The 26,719-nt window shown below is 39.3% G+C and overlaps 1 protein-coding gene across 3 annotated transcripts in view; it reads left to right on the forward strand.

The window, feature by feature from the left end:
• The window catches only part of WDFY4 (WDFY family member 4), a 143,236-nt gene that overhangs the window by 63,675 nt on the left and 52,842 nt on the right, over positions 1-26,719 (forward strand). For all 3 annotated transcript variants that reach the window (XM_084526105.1, XM_084526104.1, XM_084526106.1), the window contains 9 exons: positions 1,703-1,860; positions 2,290-2,528; positions 4,859-4,968; positions 5,901-6,092; positions 6,632-6,771; positions 20,560-20,637; positions 21,509-21,712; positions 22,540-22,591; positions 23,848-24,014. In XM_084526105.1, coding sequence (XP_084382231.1) covers positions 1,703-1,860; positions 2,290-2,528; positions 4,859-4,968; positions 5,901-6,092; positions 6,632-6,771; positions 20,560-20,637; positions 21,509-21,712; positions 22,540-22,591; positions 23,848-24,014 — 1,340 coding nt within the window. The remainder of the gene's footprint in view (positions 1-1,702; positions 1,861-2,289; positions 2,529-4,858; positions 4,969-5,900; positions 6,093-6,631; positions 6,772-20,559; positions 20,638-21,508; positions 21,713-22,539; positions 22,592-23,847; positions 24,015-26,719) is intronic.

The raw sequence follows: 26,719 nt of genomic DNA on the forward strand, positions 1-26,719 counted from the left end.
GAACTTGAAGTGCATTCAGGAGGCAGAACAACAGGACTATGCTGGTCTGAGTATCCCAAGGATATTCAATATCTTGGAGAGCTATTGTAATAAACTCGGAGGATAAGAGGGTGGTGAAGGAGGAAGGGAGAGTGATCAAGGAGGGTACAGGGGTGGTGAAGGAGAAAGGGAGAGTGATTAAGTAAGAAAAATTATCTTCCCCTTTCCCCTCCACAGATTGACTCCCTAATGAAAAAAGGCAACAGATACAATTGCTAATAGTTTCCAAAATACAGTTTCCAAAGTATAGAATCGAAGATGTTACTGAGTACAAATACCAGGTTAGAGTCATGGCCAGATATTTCATCATCTCATAAGCCACTGATACAACACACAGTACCATAACGGTCTGAAACCAGGGCCCGGAGAGGATAAACAACATGACAGAGAGCACATACGGAAAATAACGTGCTATAATACTCAATTTGGAAAACAGGCGCAGCACAGTTGAGATTAAAGTAATCAGCATTATGACAAGTGACTATTAAGCAGGTCTAATACTTATACCAATTTTAGTTTAACACACTTTGGTCAGATCTGCCGTTATCTCAACCTTTCGAGCCCCACGTTGGGCGCCAAAAAGACTGTCGTGGTTTAACCCGGCTGGCAGCTAAACACCACGCAGCCGTTCGCTCACCCTCCCCCCTCCCTCTCTGGGACGGGGGAGAGAAATGGAAAGTGAAGCTCGTGAGTTGAGATGAAGACAGTTTAATAAGACAGGAAAATAATAATAATAATAATAATAATAATAATAATAATAATAATAATAATAATAATACAATGATGATAATAGTACTACTACTAATAATATGTACAAACAAGTGATGCACAATGCAATTGCTCACCACCCGCTGACCGATGCCCAGCTTAACCCCGAGCAGTCCGGCCCCCTCCCCCCGGCTAGCCACCCCTATATATTGTTTAGCATGACGTCAGATGGTATGGAATACCCCTTTGGCTAGTTTGGGTCACCTGTCCTGGGTCTGTCCCCTCCCAGCTCTTACTGCACCCCCCCAGCCTGCCCGTTGGCAGGACAGAGCAAAGGCTGAGATGTCCTTGGCTTAGTATAAGCACTGCTCTGCAACAATTAAAGCATCGGGGTGTTATCAGCACTCTTCTCATTCTAAGCCAAAACACAGCATTCCACCAGCTACTAGGAAGAAAATTAATTCTGTGCTAACTGAAACCAGGACAAATAGGTAGAACTCAGCTCATCAGGCTGGCCTGTCCATTTACTCCTGTTGTAAATTCACATACAGAAATTACTGCAGTTTTACTCTGTTTCTAGAGATTTTTTGAGAACAGATTCTAAACTTTAAAAGGAAGTATTTAACAAGAAAGAAACCTAAGCTTATCTTTTAAGTGCTTCTGAAAACAACCCTGGTACCTTTGTTGTTGTTGCTTTACTTTCTGAGTCATTGGTTGGACTAGTCCCTGAAGGACAGTGTTTTAGTGGGATTGGTTCTGTCCCTAGGATGAAGCAGTCATACCCAATCTAATTAACACATTTCTGCTAGACCTAGAGTTTTCTTAGACATGTCCCACCTCTGATACATTGAAATGTTTTTGTTCTTTCTCAACTCTGGCGTTCTCAGATCTTACATTATATTTTACTGCATTTCAAGTTGTTGTGGGATAATCAACTCTCCTGTATTATCTCCAGGGAACAGTGATCCTCGTGGCACTTCAGAATCAACTGCATCTGTATCCATGATGAACGTTGCTTATTTTGCTCAGAAGCTGATTGAGAAGCTGAGCAGCAGAATGTTTGCTGCTGACCCCAAGCAAATCCTGCTCTTTACTGCCAAACAGATTATGGGGGTGAGTCACATGAAAGATTTTTTCAAACTGTTATCAACATTTTATCTGTTTCACACTGAGATGGTGATTCGACAAATCTCAAGAAGTTGTCTGAAATCTAATCATTCTGATTATTTCTGTTCTCTTGCATGAGCTGATAATGGCTGTAAATGACAATCAGCTAGATTTTGCTGAATAAAGAAGGGAGAGTTAGCTCTTTCCCATGTACCACTGTCTGCTGCCTATGTATGTATTGCTGAATGAGAATAAATTAATATTTTCTACAATCTTAGCAGAACTACAGAAAATTGAATTGGTACCTAACAGGTAGTTAGGGGGAATATTGCCGAAGTAAGTTTACAACAGCTTAAATGAAGTGAGAGGAGTGAATCCTTGGGAAAGACAGTTCTTTGAACATGCCAAATACACTGCTGCTTTATATTTTCACAGGTCTTAGAAGGCACAGTTGCTCAAAAGGAAGTTTTCCTCAGTACCCTGTACAGCTGTCTAAACAGAGCCATCCTCTACTGCCTGTCCAGACCACAACAGTCACTGCCTGAAAAGTTTAATGTCCTGAACACTCTCAATGTTCTGCAGGAACAGTGGGACATTATTTTTGCAACTTACAACTCAAGTAATAATTTTGTTGTCTGCCTAATGCACTGTCTTTGCCAACTGAATTCGTGCAGGTACAAATGTTTGTCTAATGACGTCTGCTTAACTCTCTGTACTGTAATCTATGGCAGTGGGTGCAGAAGGGGAGATCTTGCATGTTTATTTATGTATTTTTTTCTTCACAAGATTTAAGTAATCTCCAATTTGGAGAGTCCCTAGATGCTGAGATTGAGGTGGATACACCTAGACTAAGGATTTTGGATGTACTGTATCCTAGCAAGACTTTGGCCTATTGGTTCTCAGTGCTCTGGGGATTTAAAGCACCATTTTGCAGTTGCCTGCTTTGGCCAGAGCTTCTTGTCTGAGTTGGTGTCTGTTGAAGTTACAGAGTAAAGTTCCGTGGGGAAAGATGGTTGTTTTCCCTTGTACATTTTACAGTAATAATAATAATAATAATAATTTAATTTCAGGGGAAAATTTATTCATGTGCTCACTGTTTTGGAGACAAATTATTGTTTTTTAGCAAGAAAGTGGAAGAGATACTGTTCTTCAATCAGAAAACTGTTTTCTCCTTGAAACACTAGTGAGCAGAAAATTTCCTTCCACCTCTGTGGTTTATAGGCAGATTAGTATGCATGTTTGTGCATACTATTTGTGCATAAATTTGTGCAAGCAAGGCACAGTAGATGGTAATAACACTCAATTCCATTTCTTTAATTTTGGAAAAGTTGTTTCATTTCAGAGGCACTCAGGCAAGCTTGCAGGTTTGTCTAAGAAGAGCCCTTGAATTTGCACCAAGGTTTAATTGCTGCTTCGTATTAAGATATTAGTGTATCTTTTTTACGCATTCAGCCTTTCTAGCAGCTCACTCTGTTTGGAGTAAACTGCAGTTAACAAGTCTCAACTGATTTCAATGGAGTTAGCTCATGAGCACACCAGTAAAATGAGAATCTGGAAATTTTGGGATATAAAATCCTTCCACAAGCATGCAGGTGGCCATTTTCTGAGATATCTGCACTGGGGTAGTTTAGGGAGATGGTTGTTCTGATTCATGAGTCATTCTTACGTGGGTATACTTAAAACATACAGAAAGCAGTGCATGGATCTTCTGAATCTTACTGTTTTGGTTATTGTTACTTGGATATGAATTACAAAGTCCTGGTTCTGCTGAAATTGTTGGGAGTTTTGCCCTTGACTAAATAGGACTAGAACATTCATAGGTATTCTGTTTGCTGTTCTTATAGGTTTTGTGTCAAAGGTACTTTTTTTTTCTTTTTTTTTTTTTAATGTAAACTGAGGAAGATTGGCTTTTGTTGTTTTTTTGTTTGTTTGTTTGTTTTTGGACACTTCTTTTTCTTTAAAAGAAGCAAATAATGGCCAGGGCTTTATTCACTTTGATGTTTGCTGTTTCAGTGGAAACCTTCTGTGCTGCTTAGGTGTGCTGAATTGAATGCAGTGATACGGTATCATAACAGAAATGAGCCACAATTAATTCCTGAGGTTTTCTATTGCTACATGATTATTCTTACTCCAGTCTGATGATACTTTCTAGACAAAAACTGTGGAGATGGGGTAAGGATTGCTTGTATATAAGCAAGAGTATAAATATTAACAACAATAAAAATTACAGAAGTTTGATATTATCCAAAAGCCAAACATAGCAAGTCCTGTGAATCAGAATTGTTGCATTTTAAAGAAAACCACAAATAAAACAGGCAGCTTTGCATACCCCAGAGGCTTTAGTCTCCCTTGTAGTGGTGCCTATTTATTCTTGAAATAATCTAGTGTGTTATGAGTGTCTGTAGTGGGTCAGACAAAGATCTAGGTGGCTCTGACTCCTACACTGGCTAATACTGGTGCTTAGGGAAGAGTGAAAATAGGGCAAACACTAGGTGCTAAAGTATGTGGCCTTGTTATGCTGAGTGCTTTATAAACTGTATGAGACTAAGTGAACAGATCATCTGTAGGATATGGCAACACAGTGTTTCCCAAACAATGGGAGATAAATCTAGTGAAGAAATTTGGAGCAAAGAGACTGCATAAAGCTTTCTTGTACCACCCCTGAGCATCCTGTATTCAATCTGGATACCTCAGTACAACCCTGTGCTCGAGCTAACTGAGGTAAATGGTAGGTAAAGTGCACCAAGGATTGCAGGGATAAGGCTTGTAGAACACAGTGATTCATAGGATCTTGATGAATGCTCCTTGACTTTGGAAATCAGACTGACAGGGATTTAATTCCCATTTCCTGTAAACTCTGCAATGTCATGTGATTTATGTAGGCCTTTGAGCCTTCGAACGTAGCCTGCTACATGAATAAAGTAGGAGTGGATGAGTAGAAATAACTAGCTTTTTCATTGTCCTTGGTTTGTTCTACATCTGCTCTCCTTTCCTTTTGTCACAGCTATCCAGAAGGTTTTGGGATGGATGTCAAACCAAGACTGGCTTCTCATCACCAAATTTTCCTTGCACCCAGTGAAGAGGAGAAAGGCAGCCTACCTACTCCAGATGATGGTAATTTATTGCATGTTGGCTTCAGCTTAAAGGGTACAAAAGTGCCTGGTCTAAACAGCTATCCAAGCAACTTGTGCAAGTGATGCTGAATTCCTTCTTCAGAGTGTTTAGGCACTGCAAGCACAGCACAGAGAGGTCTTTCCACGGTATGTTTTTATTCCAAACTCATATCCCACATCCTCAGGAGTAATGGATATGTTTGGATATTTTCCCCAAGTTGTGGCCACTGTCAGTGCCCAACTACATGCTGTTTGTAGTTCTGTTTCTGTTTTCAAGGCCTGTGTAGCTTGGTGGCTGTTCTACACAGAAAGAAACACATGGTTCTTTTTAGAAAAAACAATGAAAAAAACACTTGGGCTGGATTCGGTGTGTGGGCTATCAGCTGAATCTTACTGCAGAGATGTGTGGGGTTTTTTGTGTTTGTTTGTTTTAATGTATTAGTTTGGGTATGAAGCAGTCAGATCAGCCTGATTTGCAGGGAAAGAGAGCAAAACAGCTCAGCACTTCCTTGTACAGCCCATTGCAACGTCAGATTTTTTCATGACTTGATTACCTTCCTCCTACTGTTTCTGATGACATTTGACAATATAAAGGAATGGCGTTTATGTGCTTTAGAACTCTGTGTGATAATAAGCTCATCAAACTTCTGATGAGGTGTTTTTTCAAGGCAGGAACCAGGTAGAATCATCTGTCACTCCTACTCATTTCATTCAGGGATTTGAAATATAATAAAAGAAATGTCCTACTCTTTTCTATAATAGACTAAATGGTCTGGCTTAAGATGTGTATAGACACTGGACAGAATGGAGCAACTCTATGCACTCCAGCAGTTATTCTGGACCAGAGCTGTTCAAAATTAGGTGCTTTTGATTTATCTGCTGCTTGACTTGTTACGCAAAAAATACTCATTTGTAGTTTCTTTTGCTTCTTAGTTCATCAGGAGATTCTGAGAACTGTAGAAATCATCTGGAAGCAACTCATCTCTCAGAGGCGGCAAGCTCTGGAGGACATTTACAAGATGGACCTCTCTGTAAAAGGAAGTGACAGAGAGAGGGACATGAAGATAACTGAGATCACTCCTTTATGGGAAGAAATGATGGCAAAAGCTTGGCAAAACTTCCTAGGTCTCTGCTCTTTTATTTAACACTTGTTGTAGTAGCCATAGATATTGCAGTGCTTAATGGAGAGCTGCTAATTCCTTGGTTGTACTCTTCTTCTGCATGTCACCTGCTAGATGAAACAGGTTCTCATTTTCTGTAATCCAGTACTGTGACTGTTTTCTGTGTCATGCCCCAGCCCTTCTGTAATCATCTGGTGATGGGTTTGGGCTGGCGTTGTACCGTAAGAAAGAGAGGTATACTTAGATAAATGTATCCCACAGGAGAATTTAAAAAGAGGGAGGATATTTGGGTGAAAAAGGTCATCCCAGTGACACTGGTATATGGCAGACCTCAATTAGGCTTTTAAATAAAGGCTTTTTAAAAGCACGTTTATTCAGCTCTCTTGTAAAGAAAAGGACAAGCCAGCTGAACTGAGGTGCTACCACATTGTATCTTGTGTAAGACTGATACACATTACACAAGACCTCCTCACAAGCTCCACTTCAAGTCTTACAAGCTCTTTTTCTTTTTTTTTTTTTTTTCTTTTCATTTTTGGCTCACAGCATCAGAAAAGAGAATTCTCCAGAATAAGGGGGGGCCCAGCTCATCCCAGAGCAAGCATAATTCCTGGAGTGAAAGTCTTTCTTCAGCTATTAGGCTGATGCCTGGCCGGAATACAAAGGAAATGACATACAAATCTGAGGTAACATCTCCTTGCTGTTTTTTCTGTCTCTGTCACCTTCTCTGCCTTTGATATGGTTCTGGCAGCTTGTCTCAATTTATGAGGCTTCTGTGTATGTCAGTTGGTGTGTTCCTTCGGAAATTAGACACCCATGGCTGTTGAGGTTCCTTTCCCAGACTTTAAGACTAGAGAGACAATTATGAATAATTTTATTTTGTCTCCTGGATGGAAGGAGCCAGAAAGCTTTACTTGGCACTTGCCTAAAAGTGGAGATATCAGTGAGTGGGGTAAGACCTTTACTTAATAAGCTGTGCTGGACTCTTCAAGGGCAGGTCATGTGTTTTTTTTCTTCTGTACTGGGGAGCATTCATGAGCACTGGACAGAGGTACCTACATGACCCTGACTGGTCAGCTAGGATGTATTAGGTTAGCTTCAGAATATCACCACTGAAGGTGACATGGTGTGAAATAGCTTTAGACCAATGGATGGTCTGCCCATGTATGGAGTGATTGTGTAGCTCGCATGGAATGGGAAAACATTTTTTTCTAGAAGCAATTTGTCCTTCTGTGTGTGAGAATAGGTATTTCTGCTGGACAAACGGCATTCATGTTGTGTTTTTTAGGAATCCAGGACTGCGTAGAAATGCAAGCTGAATAGTTGTGCCTTCAGTTTTACTCACTGGATTTATTAGTAGTCTGTCAGGTCATCTGTATAATATTCATATCCCTATTGTACCTCAAATTTAGTGACTTAAATCCTGCTTGTCAACATTGTCTGTTAGCAGTGTACTTTTAAACAACTAAGGCCCCAGCATGGCAAGGTGCATGATAATATCCATAACTTTAAATCTGACTAACTTTGATGTTCAAAACCTCCATCAGCTTTCTAAATGTTTAAAATCAAGTTTAAAAAGTAAGTCACAAAAGAGAAATGGGGTGATATATCTTTGTGGTGGCAGAGTGGGGAACAGAATAGCCAGAGAGCAAACTGAAGGTTTGGAAGCCACTGAGATCTCCTTTCATGAGTTACTTGTGTGGGCAATATTCATGAGAATGGTTAAGCATATATGTTTGCGTTGCTCATCTGTGTGGAAACAATGTTTGTGTTTCCAGGCTGTGGCTCTAATGACAAAATTGGTAGTGCCTGTCTTGAGACACATTTTCTCTTAGTTTATTTGCAGTAGTGTTTGTATGACATTGGGTAGTTTTATGAGTCTTGGTGAATCCTACACTGCTAGCTATAAAATGGAGTACTGTAAGAATACGTGTTTTACTGAGTGTGATATCTCAAAATTTTTAGTATCAAGGCTATATTATTATTTGTAATGCTATAGTAAGCCATGGTCATGATCACAGTAGAAGTGCAGAATAAAGAAATAGTCATTGATATAAAGAACTTAGGTTGACAGCCTTAACAATTTCTGTGTTTTTGCTTCTCATTTGTCTAGAATACAAACAACACACTAGTTAGTTGTGTACGTTGGGGCTAGAGTAGCTATAGGGTAGAGCAGCACTCAATTGACAGAATATTGAGAGCTTTGAACTGCTTCAGTGGGGCACTTCAGAACTGGGCATAAACATCTTATTGCAATGCTGAATGTATCAAGGTCTTTTTTTCCTCCTTTTGAAGAGACAGTCTGTTACAGCATCACTTCAGGGAGTTTTAACGCTCTAGCTTAAGCTGCAGCAGGTTGAAGCTTTATCCCCAGTGAATTGATTCAGTTCTAGGTGTGTTGATTGGTAAGGCTATGATACCTAAGTAATGTGTCTGATAGTGCCTTACTGAGCAGCAGTTTTTCTCTCACTGTGCCACAGCATCCTTTTTCATTCCTTAAAATCACGTTGCTACTTAGAGTGAGCAAGTTCTTCCCAGGTACATATGTAGACTGTGATGTCATACTGCAAGAGCATCTAGTATTTGCCCTGGGGTCTGTTTAATTATTTTTTAAAATTAATTTTGATTATTACAGCTGATTACACCTCAGTGAGCAATGTAATTGATATTTGTAAATGTATCCCAAGGAACATTTTGTACAACATGCTTTTTGCTGTTGAAGGTTAAAGACTCCGTTATTGGTTTTTCCCTAAATATGCCCACATCATTAGTTCCTCCAGTGAAAAGGTTGCCATCTGGAAAAGGCAGCACGGAGACATTATTCAGGCACAAGTGCATGAAATTGGTGTTTCTGCATCTTCTGTCTCTCTTCTGCAAGGAAGGGGCTTGTAATTAAAGGAGCTGGGTTTGAAGGAAACATTACTCATTTGGTGTTATTCCTTATCATGTCAAAGACTGACAGCTCTGTAGCTCTGATAAATTGTTCCTTTCAATGAGATGCAAAGCTCCAGTTCCAAATATTCTTCTCCACTTTCCCTCTCCCTGCTTTTCCCTCCAGCCTATATTTGAAAGGACTTGCTGTAATTTTCAGACATAAAAATTGAGGGGGAAGAAAATGAATTCCTTTGCACTTCCACCGTCCTTTCTTCACTTTCTTCATACACTTCACAACAGAGATAAAAGGTGGGATTCTCAGTATCAAAGGAAGCTGTGAGCACAAAAATTGAAAGTAATTGGATTCCTGTCTAATGCAACATAAAGCTTCTGCAAATTTCATATAGAAGACTATTTTAGCTGAGGTAGTGTGTTGGTTTTTTTTTTGATTTTAAGAATGTCTCTACACTGAATAGGATTAGGCTTTTGGTGTGATTGTTGCTGTACCAATATAGAAATAACCTAATTATGGATTACAACTAGGGTTTGGCGAATGAAAATAATCACTTATTAATAGTGTCAAAATGTCTGTAACGGAAAGCACACAGATAATGTCAAACAATGCTTGGAATTTGATTCAGTATTATATTTTGGCCTCTCATCTTAAATGCATACGTTGAAGGAATAGATGACAGGATTGCAGAATGGTTGAGGTTGAAGGGGTTCCTGGAGGTCATGTTCTTCAAACCTGTTGCTCAAGCAGGGTCACTAAGAGCAAGTTACCAGGGACCATGTCCAGATGGCTTCTGAGTGTTTCCAAGGATTTAGATTCCATGAGTTCTCTGGGCAACCTCAGTGCTCAGTCACCTTCACAGTAACAAAGTGTTTCTTGATGCTAAGGCGGAACATAAGTGAAGGTGATTCCCTGCTTTTTGATGGCAAATGTCAGAACAAGCAACCAAATACAGCTGTTTTTTCTACATATTCCTGAATCTGTTTTGCTGTCTCATGGTCTGCTCAGGTCTCTGTCTGGAACACATGAGCATTCAGAAAGAAGAGTTTGATCACATTTCTAGGAGTGGAAGTGCAATTTTTTCTGGTATTTGCTACCTTGTGCTTTCTTGGAAGTCTGAATAGCCATGCAGGGGCAAGAGGAGCACTATACAAAGTCAGGTGCTCCTTTAGCACTTAGAGGTGACAGAGTTGGGCAAGCTCACCAGCAGGAGGGTCTATAAAACTCTTGAATACAGTACTAGAGGTTTCAAAATCATTGACTTTCCTGTTTCAGAACAAGTCTTCTGATCTCTTATTCTTCTGCCTTCCCTGTTCCCTACACTTCTTCCCTCATTTTGCTGTTGGAATCTTAGGCTATGTAATTAGTTTTTAGGTTAGCAATGACCAGTTATTTCTGTTGTTTTCAACAAGCTGCAAGAGCAGCAAGAGACTGTTGTAGCCAACCATTTATGATTTCAGTAAATTGCAAATCCATTATCAGCTTCTACCATGCTGAGTGTCTTAAAGTTCTTCCTGAGGATGAATGCCTGAGCAAGGTTACAAGCAGAATACTTCTAACAACTGTAAGACATGCTGCCTCGGGGCTGTAGATATAGTTGTTATGCTTTTCAGGAAATGCACAGCCTCCTGAGTGGTACAGCAGGCCTGATCATGCCTGTCCTCTCTCATTTGGGTTCATTAATTGCATTCCTTTGCCAAAGGGTGATAGAGTTCTGGGACTTCATTCACTCCTGGCTGTCAATCTTGCTTCTCATTTTTTGCAGCCATATATACTGGTGTTTTGCATTAAGTGTGAAGGAACACTGAGAAATGACCTGCTTGAAACTAATATTCTTAAATCATATTTGCAAACTATTGGGTCAGACATTTGTGTGCAAAAGTCTGTATTTTAGAGGGTAGTTTTAAAGAAGACTTTTCAAGCAGAAGTGTTTCATGTTGAACTGAAGACTGATGGTGCACCTGCAGACCCTTGTAGGGGTGTAGAATACTTGGCCCCAGCACATAGTATCAGCATTAGCTCAAAATGCTGTCAGTGGGTTTTTGAGTTTGGTAAGAAAGAAGCTTTATGTCAACTTGATGGACATGAATTTAGAGACTTTGCCATGATCACACAAGATGGTTAGTGGTAGAACTAATACTGGATCAGCACTTGCAAACACTAATTGCTTATTTCCTGTATAGTTACAGCATCTTTCAATAACCAACTGTAAAATCAAGAAAGATGTTGACCAGCCTGGGTTTTCAAACAATACTGGGGCAATTAGATCAGAGAATGTTTAAGGGGTGGAAGTATGTGGGTTTCATCCAACACCAATAGGTGTTGGATGAAACGATCTTGTTATTTTAGATATAACAGTAAGGATGCAGGATGGACAAGCTCATCTTAACAGTCCATGGTAGGTGAAATGAAGTTTAAAAAATATATATCTGAAACATAATCACAATTCTTATTTAAACAAATATTTTTCTTACTAATTACTCTATTGGTCTTTTACCAGCTTTTGGGGTTAACTAAGTTAAAATAAGCAAACATAAAATGGTATTTATTTGAAAAGTGCATTATTTGTGTAACATCTTTATCTTCAGATAGAAGGATAATTAACATCACTAATTATCTAATTAAGTTCATTAACCATCCACCAACAGTGCACTGTGAAGTTGACATTATGTTCTACTGTCAACAAATGCTTTGATTTCTTAGGAAGTAATTAAAATGTAAATTAGCATGTCATTAAATGCACAAGGGAAGATTAGAATCAAATATTCATTTCAAAACTGCTCATAGCACACATTTTTACTTCAATGAAAGCAGGCACTTTGCTATTAATGATGTATATTAAACAATTTCCATTATAATATTATTGTCTTGTTTAATAACTGGCTCAAAGCTAAATTACAGTATGCTGCAGCAAGCTGGAAAAAGTTTCTTTAACTTTGAACAAAGAATTTTTTTGTCCTCTTAAGCAGTTATCTGATGCACTGTTCATTTTTCATTTTCAGATTGCTTAGAAGATCATAATGAAATAATCCAATAGGTCAATAGGTTAGATAAGAACTGCATGAAAACATACAATGCAGAGCTACCCGATTTTATGTAATACAAATTACTGAAATTTTTGAAATATTTGTGATACTTTCCACATTCATTGAAGATAACTGTTTAAAAGTGAAAATGGAGTATAAAGGTTGCATAATGATGACTACAAATTATTAGGCTAACTCAGATCCAATAGCTATTCACCCCATTGTCCTCCCCTAAAAAGCCAATACCAATGGCTAAAGGAGATGGTGTGTTACAGCACAATGCACAGTAGAGAATCTATCCTACCAAAGTTGTTCCTTTCTTGAGTTGTATCAGTTATAATTCATCTAAAGCCTATAACACAAGATCCAATATCCCTTCCAAAACTTTTTATAGGTAACTATTCAAATGGCTTTTTTTTCTGTTATCCTGTGCCAATGAAGTTCCTCTATTTAATTACATACTGTGTGAAAAGAAGTTTTCATTTCCTGCTTTTTTTTTTTTTTTTTTTGGAAAATGTGGTGCTGTTTTGTTTTTCTTTCAAGTTAGAGACTGTCTGATTCAAGCTTAAGCTTGGATATAGGATTTCAGCCAGTGGAGTTTAAGGCTTAAAGCTGTTAACATTGTAGTTTCAACTTTCAGCTGCTGGTTGGAGAGTTTTATTTTCACATAACAGAGATCATGCCAAATGAATTGAATAGTATTAATGTGGATGGAAGCAGAGCTTTATTTGGATGCAGAGAAACCTTAGAAACAAGTGGTAGCCAGTGAAACAGAATTACTTTTTCTGTGCTGAATATATAGAAAGAGAAATCACTTTTCATACTTCTTGTTTTAGAGATGTCCATTTGCTTCAGGAGTTTTGATGCAACATTTATAATAATTTCAGGAGAATTATTTGAAGTCAATTGCTTCATGACTTATGCTATTTTTTAGTAGAAATCTTTATAAGAAGAAGAGTTATGACCAACTTCACTTATCAACAAGTTATGAAATTATATGTGGCATATTATCTCATTCAAGGAGCAGTATAAAATGTACACAGGAGTTCAGGTGCCCAGAAAATTAAGTGTGCATTTCCACCAGAGAACAGGGATTTAAAATAGCAGAGTGTAATTTGATGATGACGCATACAAGTAAAGAATAGGAAATCAGGGGAAGTTCTAGAAATCTCCGCAGGATGAATTTAAAGGTTCCTCTTAAACAAGGACATAGGTTACCTGCCTGTGCCCTCATCTCATGTTATCATCCTTGCTAGACAGATTAAAGCTTGGTTGTGCTTGACTGTGTTCCATTCATACTTTCTGTTGCTATGGAATAATCATGTCACCTTTAAATGCATGTCATTTTAAGAAAACTGTTAATTTTGTGGACTATGGAGAGATGCTTCTTTGTATTCTGGACTCTGAGCTCTAAGCATATACTAATATTTACAAATTTCTTTCTTCAGCTAAAGGATTAGAAATGCACATTTTTCTTAAACAAAAGGCATAATTCAAATATAATCAGAAAATTCCAGTGTGAAGTTTTCAGATAAATGTACTATAACACTATGTAGTAATAAAGCCCTAAGTTACCACAACTGTGGCACTTGTTAGAAAAATCACCATTTTCAACAGAAATAAGAAAATGGTCAGAAAGAACAAATGAAGGAAAGAGAGACCTTATTCCCAATATCGCTGAGGTCTGACTTTCAGCACTTGCTAGAAGAGGTAACACCTCTTCTGTAACTGGAGGGAAACTGAGTGCTCAGGAGGTTGAGTGAATTATCTCAAAGTCACATAAGTCATTCTCAGAGACAGGAATAAAGGACAGATCTCAACTTACATTGAACTTTTTAACTATTAGGAGGTAACTTTCCTGTTCTCACAAGAATTATCTCTTCAGTAGTATCAGCTGTTGAAAAGGTGTGTGTGTATGCATATATACACAATTTATAAATATATAGTTGATGTAGAAGTAGGGAAGTTTCTGTGCTGCTCAAGTTTAGCTGACAATACTGTGTTGACTCATCACATGTACACTGTACTTTGAGTTTATCCCCTTGAAACTCACCCTTGTGTTTGGGTACATTTATGGTGTATTGAAATATGGAGGTTTTTCTCATTAAGCTTGCTATTCCCCAACCAACTGGAGATGCCAGGAATCCATCCATGATCCTTAGGAGCAGTTGGCAGTGTGCATTAGCCTCCTAGCGGGTTGAGGCACGAAGCTTACATGCAACACTTAACTGCTGGAACTGCAGTCTGTTGAAAAACTAAATGAATTTTGGCAAAGTAACAATAAAATCCACATGGCAATAACAGTTTTGTGATTCAAAAGAGCCTGAAAACAGCTCTTAATGTGGAGAGTATATGCTAAGAACTAGGACAGACTGCTCTTTGATGTTAAAAAAAACCCACTATCTGCCATAGCTTAATGTTTATTACCTGGTGACTAGTGAAACTTTTTTTTTTTTCCCTTATGAAATGAACCTACTTGCTTCCTGGTTCACAGCCAATTACTTGAAAAGTAGTCTGGTTATGAAATAGTTGTCTTATTGTTTGTTTGCACAGGGCAGTAGCATACCTGGCCTCTGATTCACCATGTTAGATTTAGGAGCAGGGGTAGACTTGTGTCATTGGAAATGGTAGCCCGTTTTTCTTCTGTAGCTAAGTACAACAGGACTGATGAATTGGAGACTTCAGCCAGCTTTAGTAATTTACTGTGACACTCAGATTCCTCTATGTAAAATGGCAATGCTACCTGTAATCCTATCCTCTGCTTGTGAGGCTGATTTATTCTCCATGTTCGAGCAGGAACAGACCACAAGTATTGGGCTTCAATTGTGTATTTGTGGGGAGGGGAGAGAAATTCTGGTTAGATTTGTGGAAACAGGATGAGTATGAGAACTGAAGTAAATACTACAAGATAGAGTTAATGCTTTGGAAGAGTTTAGCCTCAAAACTTAACTGTTGCCAATCTAGCTCTGTAGCTATGTAAATAAGTGTTTCAGGAATTTTTCCATTCAAACAATTCTTGGCTTTAGATGGTGACTGCAAAACGGATACATTTTGTAGAAAATGTCTCCTGCCCAACTAAATCATATGGTCAGTGACAAGAGATCCACACTGGTTAGGGCACATAGTCCAGGGAACAGAGCTGGGATGTGGAGCTGTTGAGAGAGGAGCAGTGCTGCACCACAGGCAGACACCATTTAATGTTGAACTACTGAGAAACATACCTGAGTAAAACGGAACAATTTTCCCCTTGTAAAATGACATTTTCTTATAGTTCTGTGTCATTAAAAATGCAAATTCTGTTTGATTCAAGATGAAAAGTGGCTGAAATATAAATCTTACATTAATAACATGTTTGTCATTTCAATGATGCTCATTTTCTGTTTACTGCTTTTTCAGTTGTCACCCACAGAGGTTTTAATTGCACTTAACTGTCACTTTTATGATGTCCAAGTGCTGTTCATTTATTAAATGTATGCTTATATCTTAATGCTTGGATTAAAGTCAAATCTGAACCCCATCTTAGTAGCAAAAAGCCCATCTGTAAAAGTTGTAATAGAAATGGTAATTGATATTGAAGAAAAAGTAAATCTGTTAATACGTGGTCTGTTCTTCAGATCTGACAGTATCACTGAAGAGATTTTTTACCTGCAGACCTCTATTACTTCAGATATTTCACCCACAAGTAATAAGTTTGGGGTAGTTTTACCTCCAATGTCTTGTTTTTCATAAATGTGGTTGTTAAAACACATTTAGTCAAGCCTAGTTACAAATAACTGTGATTTTGACATCTTTGTATTTTTTATAAACTGGAACTAGGTTTTGTATTTGCTGGTATGTTCACAAGCAATAATCAGTAAGAAATGTTGCATTGTTTAAATATAAGTGTATGCCTTAAAAGTCTCTGTTTCAGCGGGTGTTATGAATGAGCTATCAAATCTGATTCTGCTGTACACAACCTTGTTGCTAGTTACATACGCTAATTACAGGTACTTACATGTACTTTTTTCTGTCTGTCAGAGCACCTTATGTGCTGTTCCATTTGTCTGCTGTGCCCATAGAACACTTTCAGAAAACCTAGCAATTGCTCAGATAGCTGTAATTAAAAAAAAAAAAAAAAAAAAAAAAAAAAAAAAAAGAACTCCCAAATAGAATTTTGAAAGGCAGCTTAGAGGAATTAGGGATATGGACTCCTTTCTGTAATATAAGTACTAATTTCTGGCAAATCAGCTATATTAGAAAGTGTGCTGGCACTAGGAACAATTTAAGAGCAGCAGAAGGGATTTCCAAATTGGTTTAAGTTGTTCGCCCTGCTACTGCAAATTATCGCCACATTCATCTTTGTGAGATTACCAAGCTGTTTCAAAGTAATTCAGGTTGGTTATGTCCCATCACCAGCTCCCATTCATAGTGGCGGGATGTTCCAGAGACTCACTTGTCTTAGTTTCTCCAACTGTAAGGTAGAAATAAAGGCACTTACCTCCTTCATAAATACCTCTGATAGGTACTTTCCTATCAGAGAGAGTAGAGTACCTATGAGGAGTGGTTGAGAGAGCTGAGACTGTTCAGCTTGAAGAGCAGGAGGCTCAGGGAAGATCTTACTGATGTGTACAAATACCTGAAGGGAGGATGCAATGATGACAGAGCCACACTCTTTTCTGTGGTGCTCAGTGCCAGGACAAGAGGCAATGAGCAGAAACTAAAACACAAGAGGTTCCATCTAAACACCAGGAAACCCTTATTTTCTGTGTGGGTGATGGAGTACCAGAACAGGTTGTCCAGAGAGGTTGTGGAGTCTTCCTCCTTGGAGATCTTCAAAAGCCATCTGGACACGGCCCTGCTTGAGCAGAGGGGTTGGACCAGGTGACTTCCAGAGGTCACTTCCAACATAAACCATTCTATGATACTGATGAAAATCACTGTGCAAGAGTAGATGTTTTTATTTAATACATCTAACATAGCTTCAATGCTATACAAGTGTTCTTTGTGTACATATATATTTATCATACTTATTTAGCTTAGAAAGAAGTAGATTAACATCACTAGTTCTAGTCCTCACCAACAGATGCTGAAAACACATGCTTCAAATTAAGTATTTGGTTATTTTCACTGTCATCTGTCTGACTACTGACTTTGTTGGATTGGACCTGTACACTTGCCATTGTGAGAGATCTGGATACGTGGGCTGTCCTTTTGGATCTTCATCTTGAAGCTTATTTATTAAGAGCTTTGGTGTACATGTGTTCTGTAATACAACATGCAGCCTGTAATTCCCCAAAGAAAGCCCCAAAGCGCAGAGCTCCAATGACATAATGTTTCTTTAGGAAAGATCTGTGGCATTTGTGGAGTCTGTATCATGCAATGTGAGTTTATTATGGCAAGCCTGGGTATTTATGGACTGCAGGAGTGTTAAGTGATATATATACACACACGCACATATAACACATACATATAAAAAATAGACATAAAAACATTCCAGAGCTCAATAGGGAATTGTTAACTTAAAAGTTACACCTCAATCTTTTTTTTTTTTTTCTTTCTCTAACCATTTTTTATTACAAACAGTCCTTCTATTGCTTTTGTTGAAAGAAATTACAGAAAATCCACTCTCTGGGTTTTTTGGCATGCCATTTTTCTTTGCTTGCCAGCATTTTTCTTCTTGCTGGTTTTACTATTCCTCAATGCTAATCATTTTCACTTTTATTTGCATGAGGTCTCCATGCAGCAAGAGGAAAAATGGATTTGGATTCTGTGTGTTGTACCCCCTTCTCCCCTGCCATCTCCCCGCTCCCAGTAGAGAAATAGCTTGTAAATTCCATCACCTTTTGAAGCTCTAAATATTGTCTGGGGAATGTGGGCTAGCAAAATGACCCGAGTCTACTTCCAATGCAAGTGCCTAAGGCTGCAAGGTAGAGAAGTCTGTATAAGGAAGACTTAAAGTATGTTACTGTGCTCCGTTTTAGGCCAGGATGGATTAATATGGCCTTTTAGTCTGATCTTCCTTAGAATACACATTACACTTTCTGCATTCAGAGTTGCTTTTCTGTATATTGAAACAAAACCCATACATAATGTCACACAATTCTAATAATTATCAAAGCCGATATATCCTTTTTGTTCAAGATAAATATTTAACCCTAACACTGTTGTGTTCAACCTACAGCATGGCGTTGCCATTTTAAAGGATAACCCCCTACAATATATGATTTCAGGATGTGTCTTTCTAATGGAATCTGCTTATTTATTAGCAGGTCACAGCAAATGTCACACTAGTTGTTCATTAAGCTTTACTGTATGGTCTTAATTGTTCAGACCAAACAATGGATAGATGATAGCCTGGTCTATACTCTTTTCAGTGTGTTTGTGTGCGTGTGTATATATGTATATATTTGCAGTCACAGCGATCTCCAGTTTTGTTAACTGTTCATTTTATTTTTACAGCCAGATGGATTTCTTGTGGGGGTGGTCACTGGGGACATGCTCATCTGGTTAAAGCTGACTAGCTAGAGCTCATTTGGAAGCCAAAGTGGTTAGTCTTCATTCCACCAGATGTGGCTAGCAAAATTTTTCCTTCAGAGAACCCTCCGTGTGTTTGGAAGGCTCGGAGCTGTGTCAGGAAATGCAGTGAGAACCTTTTCAACATGGGCTTTGAGCTCAGGGATCTGATCAGTGACCATGTCTGAAACACAGAGTGTGCAGAACTGAAACAGCTGCCAGCAGGGCACTGGCTCTGCTTGAACAGCCTGCGGGTATCTGAAATGGTTGCTAATACATGGAGGGATTGGTTGTCTACTCTGAATGGCTTTTACCCTATGTCTACGAAAAGCTGGGATCTCAGCTCTCCTCCTGTACTGAGCCTGGCTCAACAGCATGGAGATTCTGTTGCTTTCTAGGTCAGCCTTTATGGGAGTTTTGCATGAATTATAGAATACTTTTGTGAGGCCGCAACTGTGATTACAGGTTTAATGATGCTTTAAACAAACAAAAATGTAATGACTTTCATCAGTGTAAAACAGGAGCTTCCTGCAGGGAAACAACAATAAATGTGACTTCACGGCAGGGGTGCAGACCTGGCTGACAGCCAGCAGTAATCGGCACACCACATAGACCTTGTGTGTTAACTTAATTAGAGCACAGTGCAAGCAGCAGCTAGACAGTTTGCTGTGAGGAATCACTGTCAGCGTGGCACAGAGTCCATGCATTTAAAAGTTACCCATCTGATCCATGGCTGTAGGTAGCGAGAGTCTGGGACTTTCACAGCCAGTTTAGACTTGGACTGTGACTCAGAGCAATCTGACTTTCTGATCATTGTTAGAAACCCTTCAGGACACTGGTGGGCACAAGAGCTTTTGCGTGGCACTGAGGGCACTCTAAGCTGTCCTAAGTAATCTCTGAACAGCTTCTGCCTTCTCTGCCACTACTAATCCTCAGGACCTTATTAAAGGAACAGAAACTTCTGCTACTCTCTGTAATGCAGTTAATAAACAGCCACCCTGATTCATTTTCTCTTCATCTTATTGTTTTGGTGTACCTCTTACACATTTGGCTGGCGATTGGAGTAGATATTTATGGTTTAGATGGTATTGTGGCTTGTGTGTATCTGTGTAATTCAGCAGTGTTTAGGAACATCATCGTGAGTCCCATAGTGACCCATTTGCAAAGTGGGGAATGCAGTAAATAATCTCCTGACAGCAGTTTATCAGTCTCGTGCTTGCACAGACCCTTCCTTAGCTTAAGTTCATTCATATACAATAACAAATGCAGTGACTATTGATACAGGTTCACTGTTCTCTGAGTCTAGAACATCCTGGAAGGGAAGGTGCCCAGGAAGTTGTGTCACACTGCTTTGGGGGACACATATTTCCAGAAGCACCTGAGTAATACTGGGTTTAAGGCGTATCCATGCTGCATAGTGAAGCAGAGGCAGTTACTGTGGTTGTCATCTTGCACTAGCACAGCTCTACAATCTTCCAGTTCTAAAACTAGCTCAGAGATCTCTGCATCATTTGCCCATTAAATAGCATATTTATACTGAAAGTCATTTGTTGCTGGTAGATCTAGGCTCCTAAATATCAAAAATATTTTTAGGAGCAGTTGTTTTCCTGTGTGCAGAATGGGGACATGGACCAGCCCTTTGTCTGTGCTTTCTGTTTATACAGCAAGGTGTATAGTTAGAAATCCCAGATCCTTACCTCAGTTGGAGTCTTGACAACAGCAAATTGTTTTTTGTTTGTTTGTTTGTTTTTGCTACTTGTAGTACTAAATATCTTAGGTCTGAAAGGAAAAGCCTTGCAGTTTTGTTTTCTTTCTCCTTCTTGAGTAATTCCACTAATGACCCTTGTTAAGATCATGGATATGTTCATTTCCCTTGTGTGAGTGTGCAGCTTGCTCTCAGATGATTGCCTCATCACTGTGCTGTCTGGAGAGCTGTCAAGCTCACAGACACAGGCTGTATTCCCTAATTATTTTTCAGAAGACAGAGAAACTAATGGCTGCTTTTGTCCTTTGGGGCTTACACTTGCAGCACCTTGTATGGGTGTAATGTGTTCTGATGTTTCTTCTAGGGATTTGTGTCATGTATGGAACAGTACCGAAGAACTGGGCAGGAGCTGTATGCCTCTTTGTACAAGGATCATGTACAGGTAAAGAGCAGGAATGTTGTGCGACACCTTTCTGATTTTGAAAGGTTGCTCTTGGACTACCTTGAGAATCAGGCATTTCAGAGGTGAGATAAGTAGTGTGCCTGTAACAGGCAGTGAGCTCCATTGCTGACCTCATCACTAACACATGATACAATATCCATCACTCACCAAATAGTTTGCAGATCCTCACTTTATCTTTAGGAGCCTTTTATTGTTGTTTGTTTAATTGAATTATTCCACTCATACGTTGGCAGAAATGAAAGTGAGGGCTTTGACCTTTTTTCTTGGCAGCCAGTAAAACTTTTCAAGAGAATTCACTCATAGTCAGTAAAATCTCACAGGTATGTTTCTTTTTCAGGATTGACCTTCAGGGACCAACAAGCTTTTAATTCTTTGAAATTTGAAATTCACCTCTCCTTTAGATTAATGTTTTAGTGTGTTCCTTCTCACCTCCTCCCCAAGTAGAAATATTTAAATTTATGCCATGTTTGGAGGGAGTATAATTTTTTTTCTGAAACTTTCAGACTCTGTTTTCATTGAGCATGGTTGTTGCCATTAAACATGAGTTTTGGCCAGAAAAATTGGAGTTGAATAAATCCTCTGTGAAGCTGCTCTCTTGGCTCACTGCTTTTGAGCTAAATATCTAAATGAAAGCAGCTGTTCTCAAGGAGGTTGAAGTGTGCTACATTCTTATGTTTGTTGCTTTTATCTGATTAGTAGCATCTCCCAGAGCACTCTTTTGGTAGTCAGTCAGACCTGTGCTGGGTCTGCAACACTTGCTCTGCTGTGGTCCCACATGGCAGATCCCTCTAAATCGCTGGGGTGGCAGGAGGGAAGTGTGGAGGAGTAACGAAGTGGTTCTGTCCCACAGATGCTGCAGTGTGGTTACAGCAAAGCAGCCAAGGACTGGATGGTACTTGAAGAGCAGCTTTTCTACAGGAGGGGCCCATGGGGAATTGCCTCACAGTCCTTAGAGCAGCGATGGATTCTTGACTGTTTTGAAGGGCCTTCACGTATGAGGAGGAGGATTCAACATGGGAACACCCGAGCAACAATGATACGAATGAAGAGTGAGGTAGAAAATATTTACAGGAGGTGCACAAATTCTGTTGCAGTTGCCGGTGTCTTTATAATCCTCTCTTTCTACCGCTTCTTCATCACCTGATTTACCCATATGCTCTGCCATGCGTATGGAATCCATTGAATCAGTCTTGGTTTGAGAGAGAGATTAACAGCAACTGCAATGAATTTGGCAGCCACGGAATGATTTTCCATCTCTTCTGATACAAAGTCTAAAATAATTGAGAATATAACCCAGACATATTTTTCTGCTTGTAATATCTCATGGGTATAGTATTTTGCAGTGTATCCAGCAGAGTCTGGTTAGAAAGCTGCACCATCCTGTTAGCCTTACGTATATTAGGGCTGCTAGAACTAGTGAATGATCAAGAAGGGGAATTAGAGTGGTTTGAACTAAGCATTGACCTGTGTATATGGGGAATTTAGTACTGTCTGTCTCCATAGATTCTAAGTGCCAAATCCTATCAGTCAGAAGCTGAAGCAATTAATATGTCAAGAGGTTTCCATCTTTAGGACATTTTCAGCTTTTATACGAAGTTTGAATTCTGACAATTTTCTGCAGTCTGGGTTATATGATTTTATCCTATAACAGGTCTCATAGAGGTTCATCTTTGAAAAGACAATAGACCTTTTGCTTAATTGATGACACTTATTATTCTTACATCTAGTTCTTTTTTTGGGTCCTTTCAAATGCGTTTATTTGATTTTCCAAGGCACTTACCTGCAACATAGTTCCAAATCTGTGCTTTGCTCTGCAGCAGGGTTTTGTTTATGTTTACCTGACAGCATATTCTTCTGTAGTCATACCTAGTCTCTTTTCAGGTTCTCCTACCAAACAGAAATGAAACAACCCCCACTGCTGAAGTGGATTCAGGTAATGGTTTAGGGCTAAATTACATTGTGGTAGTGGGTAAATACAAACAGCCAAAGAGAGCTGTGTACAAGGCTCCAGGTCAGAATTTGGTCTAGGTAAAAAGCTTAGTGTCAGCATTCTGGGCTAAAAAATAAATAAAATAAATAAATTTGAACATCTATTAAAAGATTGGCACAGTTATTATAGGCGCTATAAATACCTGGTGATAAATGGCTCAGGGAAGTGATTATAGGAAATGTGAGTTTCCAAGAATGTGGACAGAATAATGGAGAATATGAGGAAATCTCCAAGAAAATTAACATGTCAGATTTGTTTTTCAGTGTTCAAAATGGGACCAGGTTTTTCAAATATGGTAATTGTCAACATTTTTCATTTCCCAAGGCCAGGATTTCTGTTACATGAGACATTAAAAGAATGAAAACAACAGACTAGTGAAATATGGTACAGAGGTTGGTAGGTTTTCAGAGGGAGGAAAAAATTAAGAAGTTCGAGTTCAAAAATGTCAGCCAAGTCTAAGGCTGTGGATTTCGGCCATTTGTATGGCTGCTCTAAGTCCAGCTTTTAGTGTACATTGTTGGATATAGGCAGTATATTGTTGTATGCTTCTTCATGTGCTAGGGCCCGGGAATCGAGGGAGAATGGAGCCTATTGTTTAGGCTCAGAACAAGACTGAAGTACTATGTAGTTTCTACGTGGAAGTGATTGCAGTCTACTTCGGTAAGAAGGATTAAGAGAAGGCTGATCACTCCTTCCCTAACTGTATGTACAGTACAAATTCCCCAAACTTAGGGCAAGATAAGAGTTTGGGCAAGATACGGAGTGGGCTATCTCTCCTTGTGTTCTTTTATGGTCCTGCTCATTGCATGTTCATGGGAGACTGCCATTTTCAGTTCTTCCTAATTTAATCTGAGTATGTAAACAGAGTCTTTTTAAAATTATTTGGTTATCATATGATCAGCCCAACACAGTGCAAAAATGTGAATAAATATGTTTATTCAGTATGTTTGAATCTTCAGTGATGATAGGGATTTGATTTGAATTATGACTGAATTGTGGGGACCTGGTTTTAGTTGAACTAAGCACCCTTCTTTAGCAGTCACAGATTTTACTTCTCATGCCTATTTTTTTTGCTGATCTGCAAAATCTGATAATGTTGTTTCCCAAAGTAGAACAGGTTAGGTGAAAGTCTAAAGTGCAGATTATTTTGTTGTCATCTGGCTGCCACTAAAACTGCCATCTCTTTCGTACTCATATAGGAGAGCTGACGTTAAGTGGAGCAGAGAGGGACATGGATGAGAAAGGATCTGACTGTAACCAGCTAACGTTCTTCCCTGCTCTACATGAAAGTTTCCATTCAGAAGACTTCTTGGAGCTATGTGTGGAGAGACAAATTATACTGCAGGAGTTTGCAGAGAGTGAAAAGGTAGCAAAGATGAACTAGAAAATTTTCTCAGGGGAAATGGCTTTTAGAGGGTGAATTGGATGTGGAGGCTTACCTGTTCCTCTCAGTTTTTGGTTCAGATGGATTCAGTCTACAGTAGATATCAATATCTGTTTAAGAGCACTTGCAATTTTCCAGCCTCTGTACAAATGCCTATATAGGGTTACTTTTGAAGAGCATTTAACACTAAGTCTCTGAAGTAACAGCAAAAATTTTGGGTATGTGACCAAGGTATTCTGGTACATGTGAGACAATATTGTCTCATTTTGCCTGAGACATGGCAAATTATACAGACCTGAAATTCCAACTTCCCTACCTTTATCCATGCCCAGAGCAGTGTCTAGATCCAACTTATTACCCATGGAAGGTTGTGCTAGATTTGTAAAAATGCTAGTTCAGTGATGTTCAAAATCTCTTCCTGATGAATACCAGTAAATATTTTTGTTGTCCCTTCGTGTGCCCTTTTTTTTTTTCTCCACCTCTCCTTGAATGCTGGACAGATTCTTCCCCCTGAGGCCACAGAGACCTTCTCTGCTTCATATTTGTCTGATGCTTCTGTTGTCTGATCTATTCAAAACTGTGCTGTTGCTTCTTGGATGTTGTGCTGGACTGGTGACCCTTCTCTCTTATATCTTCACAGTGTCTTCTGTGTCTAAGAAAGAGGCAGGTTCAGGAATGCTGTGAGGACAGGAACTGGGGAGTAAATAAGAGTGACTCTGTCAGCAGGACAGTAACTTCACCATGGTGTTCTCAGTTTAATCCCTTTGCTCAAAAGCTGGCAACCTGCCCTTCACTTTTGACATACTCCCTGCAATGGTGTCTTTGGGTCAAATCCTTCATGTTGGATATGCTCTGCATGTAGCTATCTCTCCCAGGATTATGAGATTTTTGTCACAAAGAGTAGACCTAGCCTCATTCTGTGATCTTCTACGCTGTACATTTTATTTGAAGTGGCATTGTTCCCCCTGTTGGCCCAGGAGTTAGCATCCCATAGTGGAACCTAAGGGTTAGACTCAAGCATTTAGACTCTGCTGTTACAGTGCTGTGTGATGGTTGTACTTAGGTATAGAAATGCTTATTTTATTTTTGTCTCAGTATCTTAGCTGAATTTTCTTGGCATTTTGCCAGGAGTCACATTTGTGTTCTCCAACATGATGGCTTCCTTAAGCTATTAAAGCTGTTGGTACATTGTCTATACAACATACTTCATTCCCCTGCTTCTCCTCTTCCCTGCCCCCACATACCTCTCCACAGCAGAAGAGTCAAGCATGAATATGTGAGGCATGTTTTCTGTGTGCTGATCTCATTTTTAGCCTTTAGGCTGTCTGTCTCTTCTCCATGTAACTCCACAGGAAGCCGTCAGAAACACCAGGCATGCTTTTTCCAGCAGCAGTCACTGTGCTGCCGAGCTGACAGAAGTATTAAAAAAAGCAGTAGGGGGTGACATTAGCTGTCCTGTGCTCACTTAGTGCGCTGCAGTCCTGCCTTGTAAATGGCTGCCTCATGAGCTGTTTGCACTTGAACCAGGCAACTGGAACCATCTTACCTACTGCACTGCACAGAGAAGTCATTGTGATGCCTTGGCAGCTACTAGATAGATTTCTGGAACACAGGGATAGCTCTATTCTGTAAAGTGGTCCTTGTTTCATATTGTCACCCTCTGCTATTTTTTTCTTGTATCACCATTAAACAAGCACCTTTGTACATATTCAGATGTGCAACAGCTTTTTGCAGAAGTAGCAGATCAAATGCTGTTTGATCAAATGCTCAGTCTGTTTACAGCAAGTTAAATAAGGAAAATATTGGTGTGGGCGAGGTATTATCCTGCTAATATAATCTAGTCTTTTGTTTTATCCTGCTTGTAAAATAAACTAAAACATTTCTAGGCATTCCTGTGAAATCATTTTAAGTATGCGTTTTAAGTATGGTAGGCCAAGGAAGGAAGCTTCTGAGTATTGTGAAGGTTAGTCCCTGAGTGGAGACAAATCATAAGTGGGAGCAGTCATGCTCTGTTTGAACAGAACCCAAACCATGAAAAGTTCAGCCTTTAGACGTTCTTCTTGTTGCCTTTTTTTTTATGCATTAAACTAACCATAGAGGAACATATTTCCCAGCTTTCAAAGTCAAACCTTCTGGATTTAGGAACTTACAGAGATCAAGAAATTAATACCTGATTTGAGCAACTGTAGCCTTTAATGACATAATCATTTACTAGTTTGTTCCCTTCTGTGCTACCAGTGCATAGAATGGGTAGGTATGTATGTACAAATCCATACCTTCAAAGCACCATTTAGTTATACTGATCATGTTTTTTCTCCTCCAGCCATGGTCCTTGTAATACATACTGCTTACCTTCATCATTCTGCAGCTAGTAGGGATGCTATAGGCCCCAGTCATCTTCCTTACACAGTGGTAACCTACCAGTAGAATTGCCGGATGTATGAGGCTGGCTGTACATTTCTTTATGTACTCTGCACCATTTTCCCCTAGACCCCACCAACTTTCAGTGATCTAGATCCAAAAGGCAAAAGCCTTATATGTGACACTGGTGAAAAGCAAGATGCAGAGGGTGTTGTGTTTGGCTCTGTGGTGGTACAAAAAGAAGGAAGTGGCTGTTAAAAGAAATTGTAAGTGCCCACAGCTTGCCCCCTCGAAGAGAGGCTGGGCATAAGGAATGGAGGTTCAGG

The sequence above is a fragment of the Aythya ferina genome, assembly GCF_964211825.1.
Source record: "Aythya ferina genome assembly, chromosome: 7".
Lineage (NCBI taxonomy): Eukaryota > Metazoa > Chordata > Aves > Anseriformes > Anatidae > Aythya > Aythya ferina.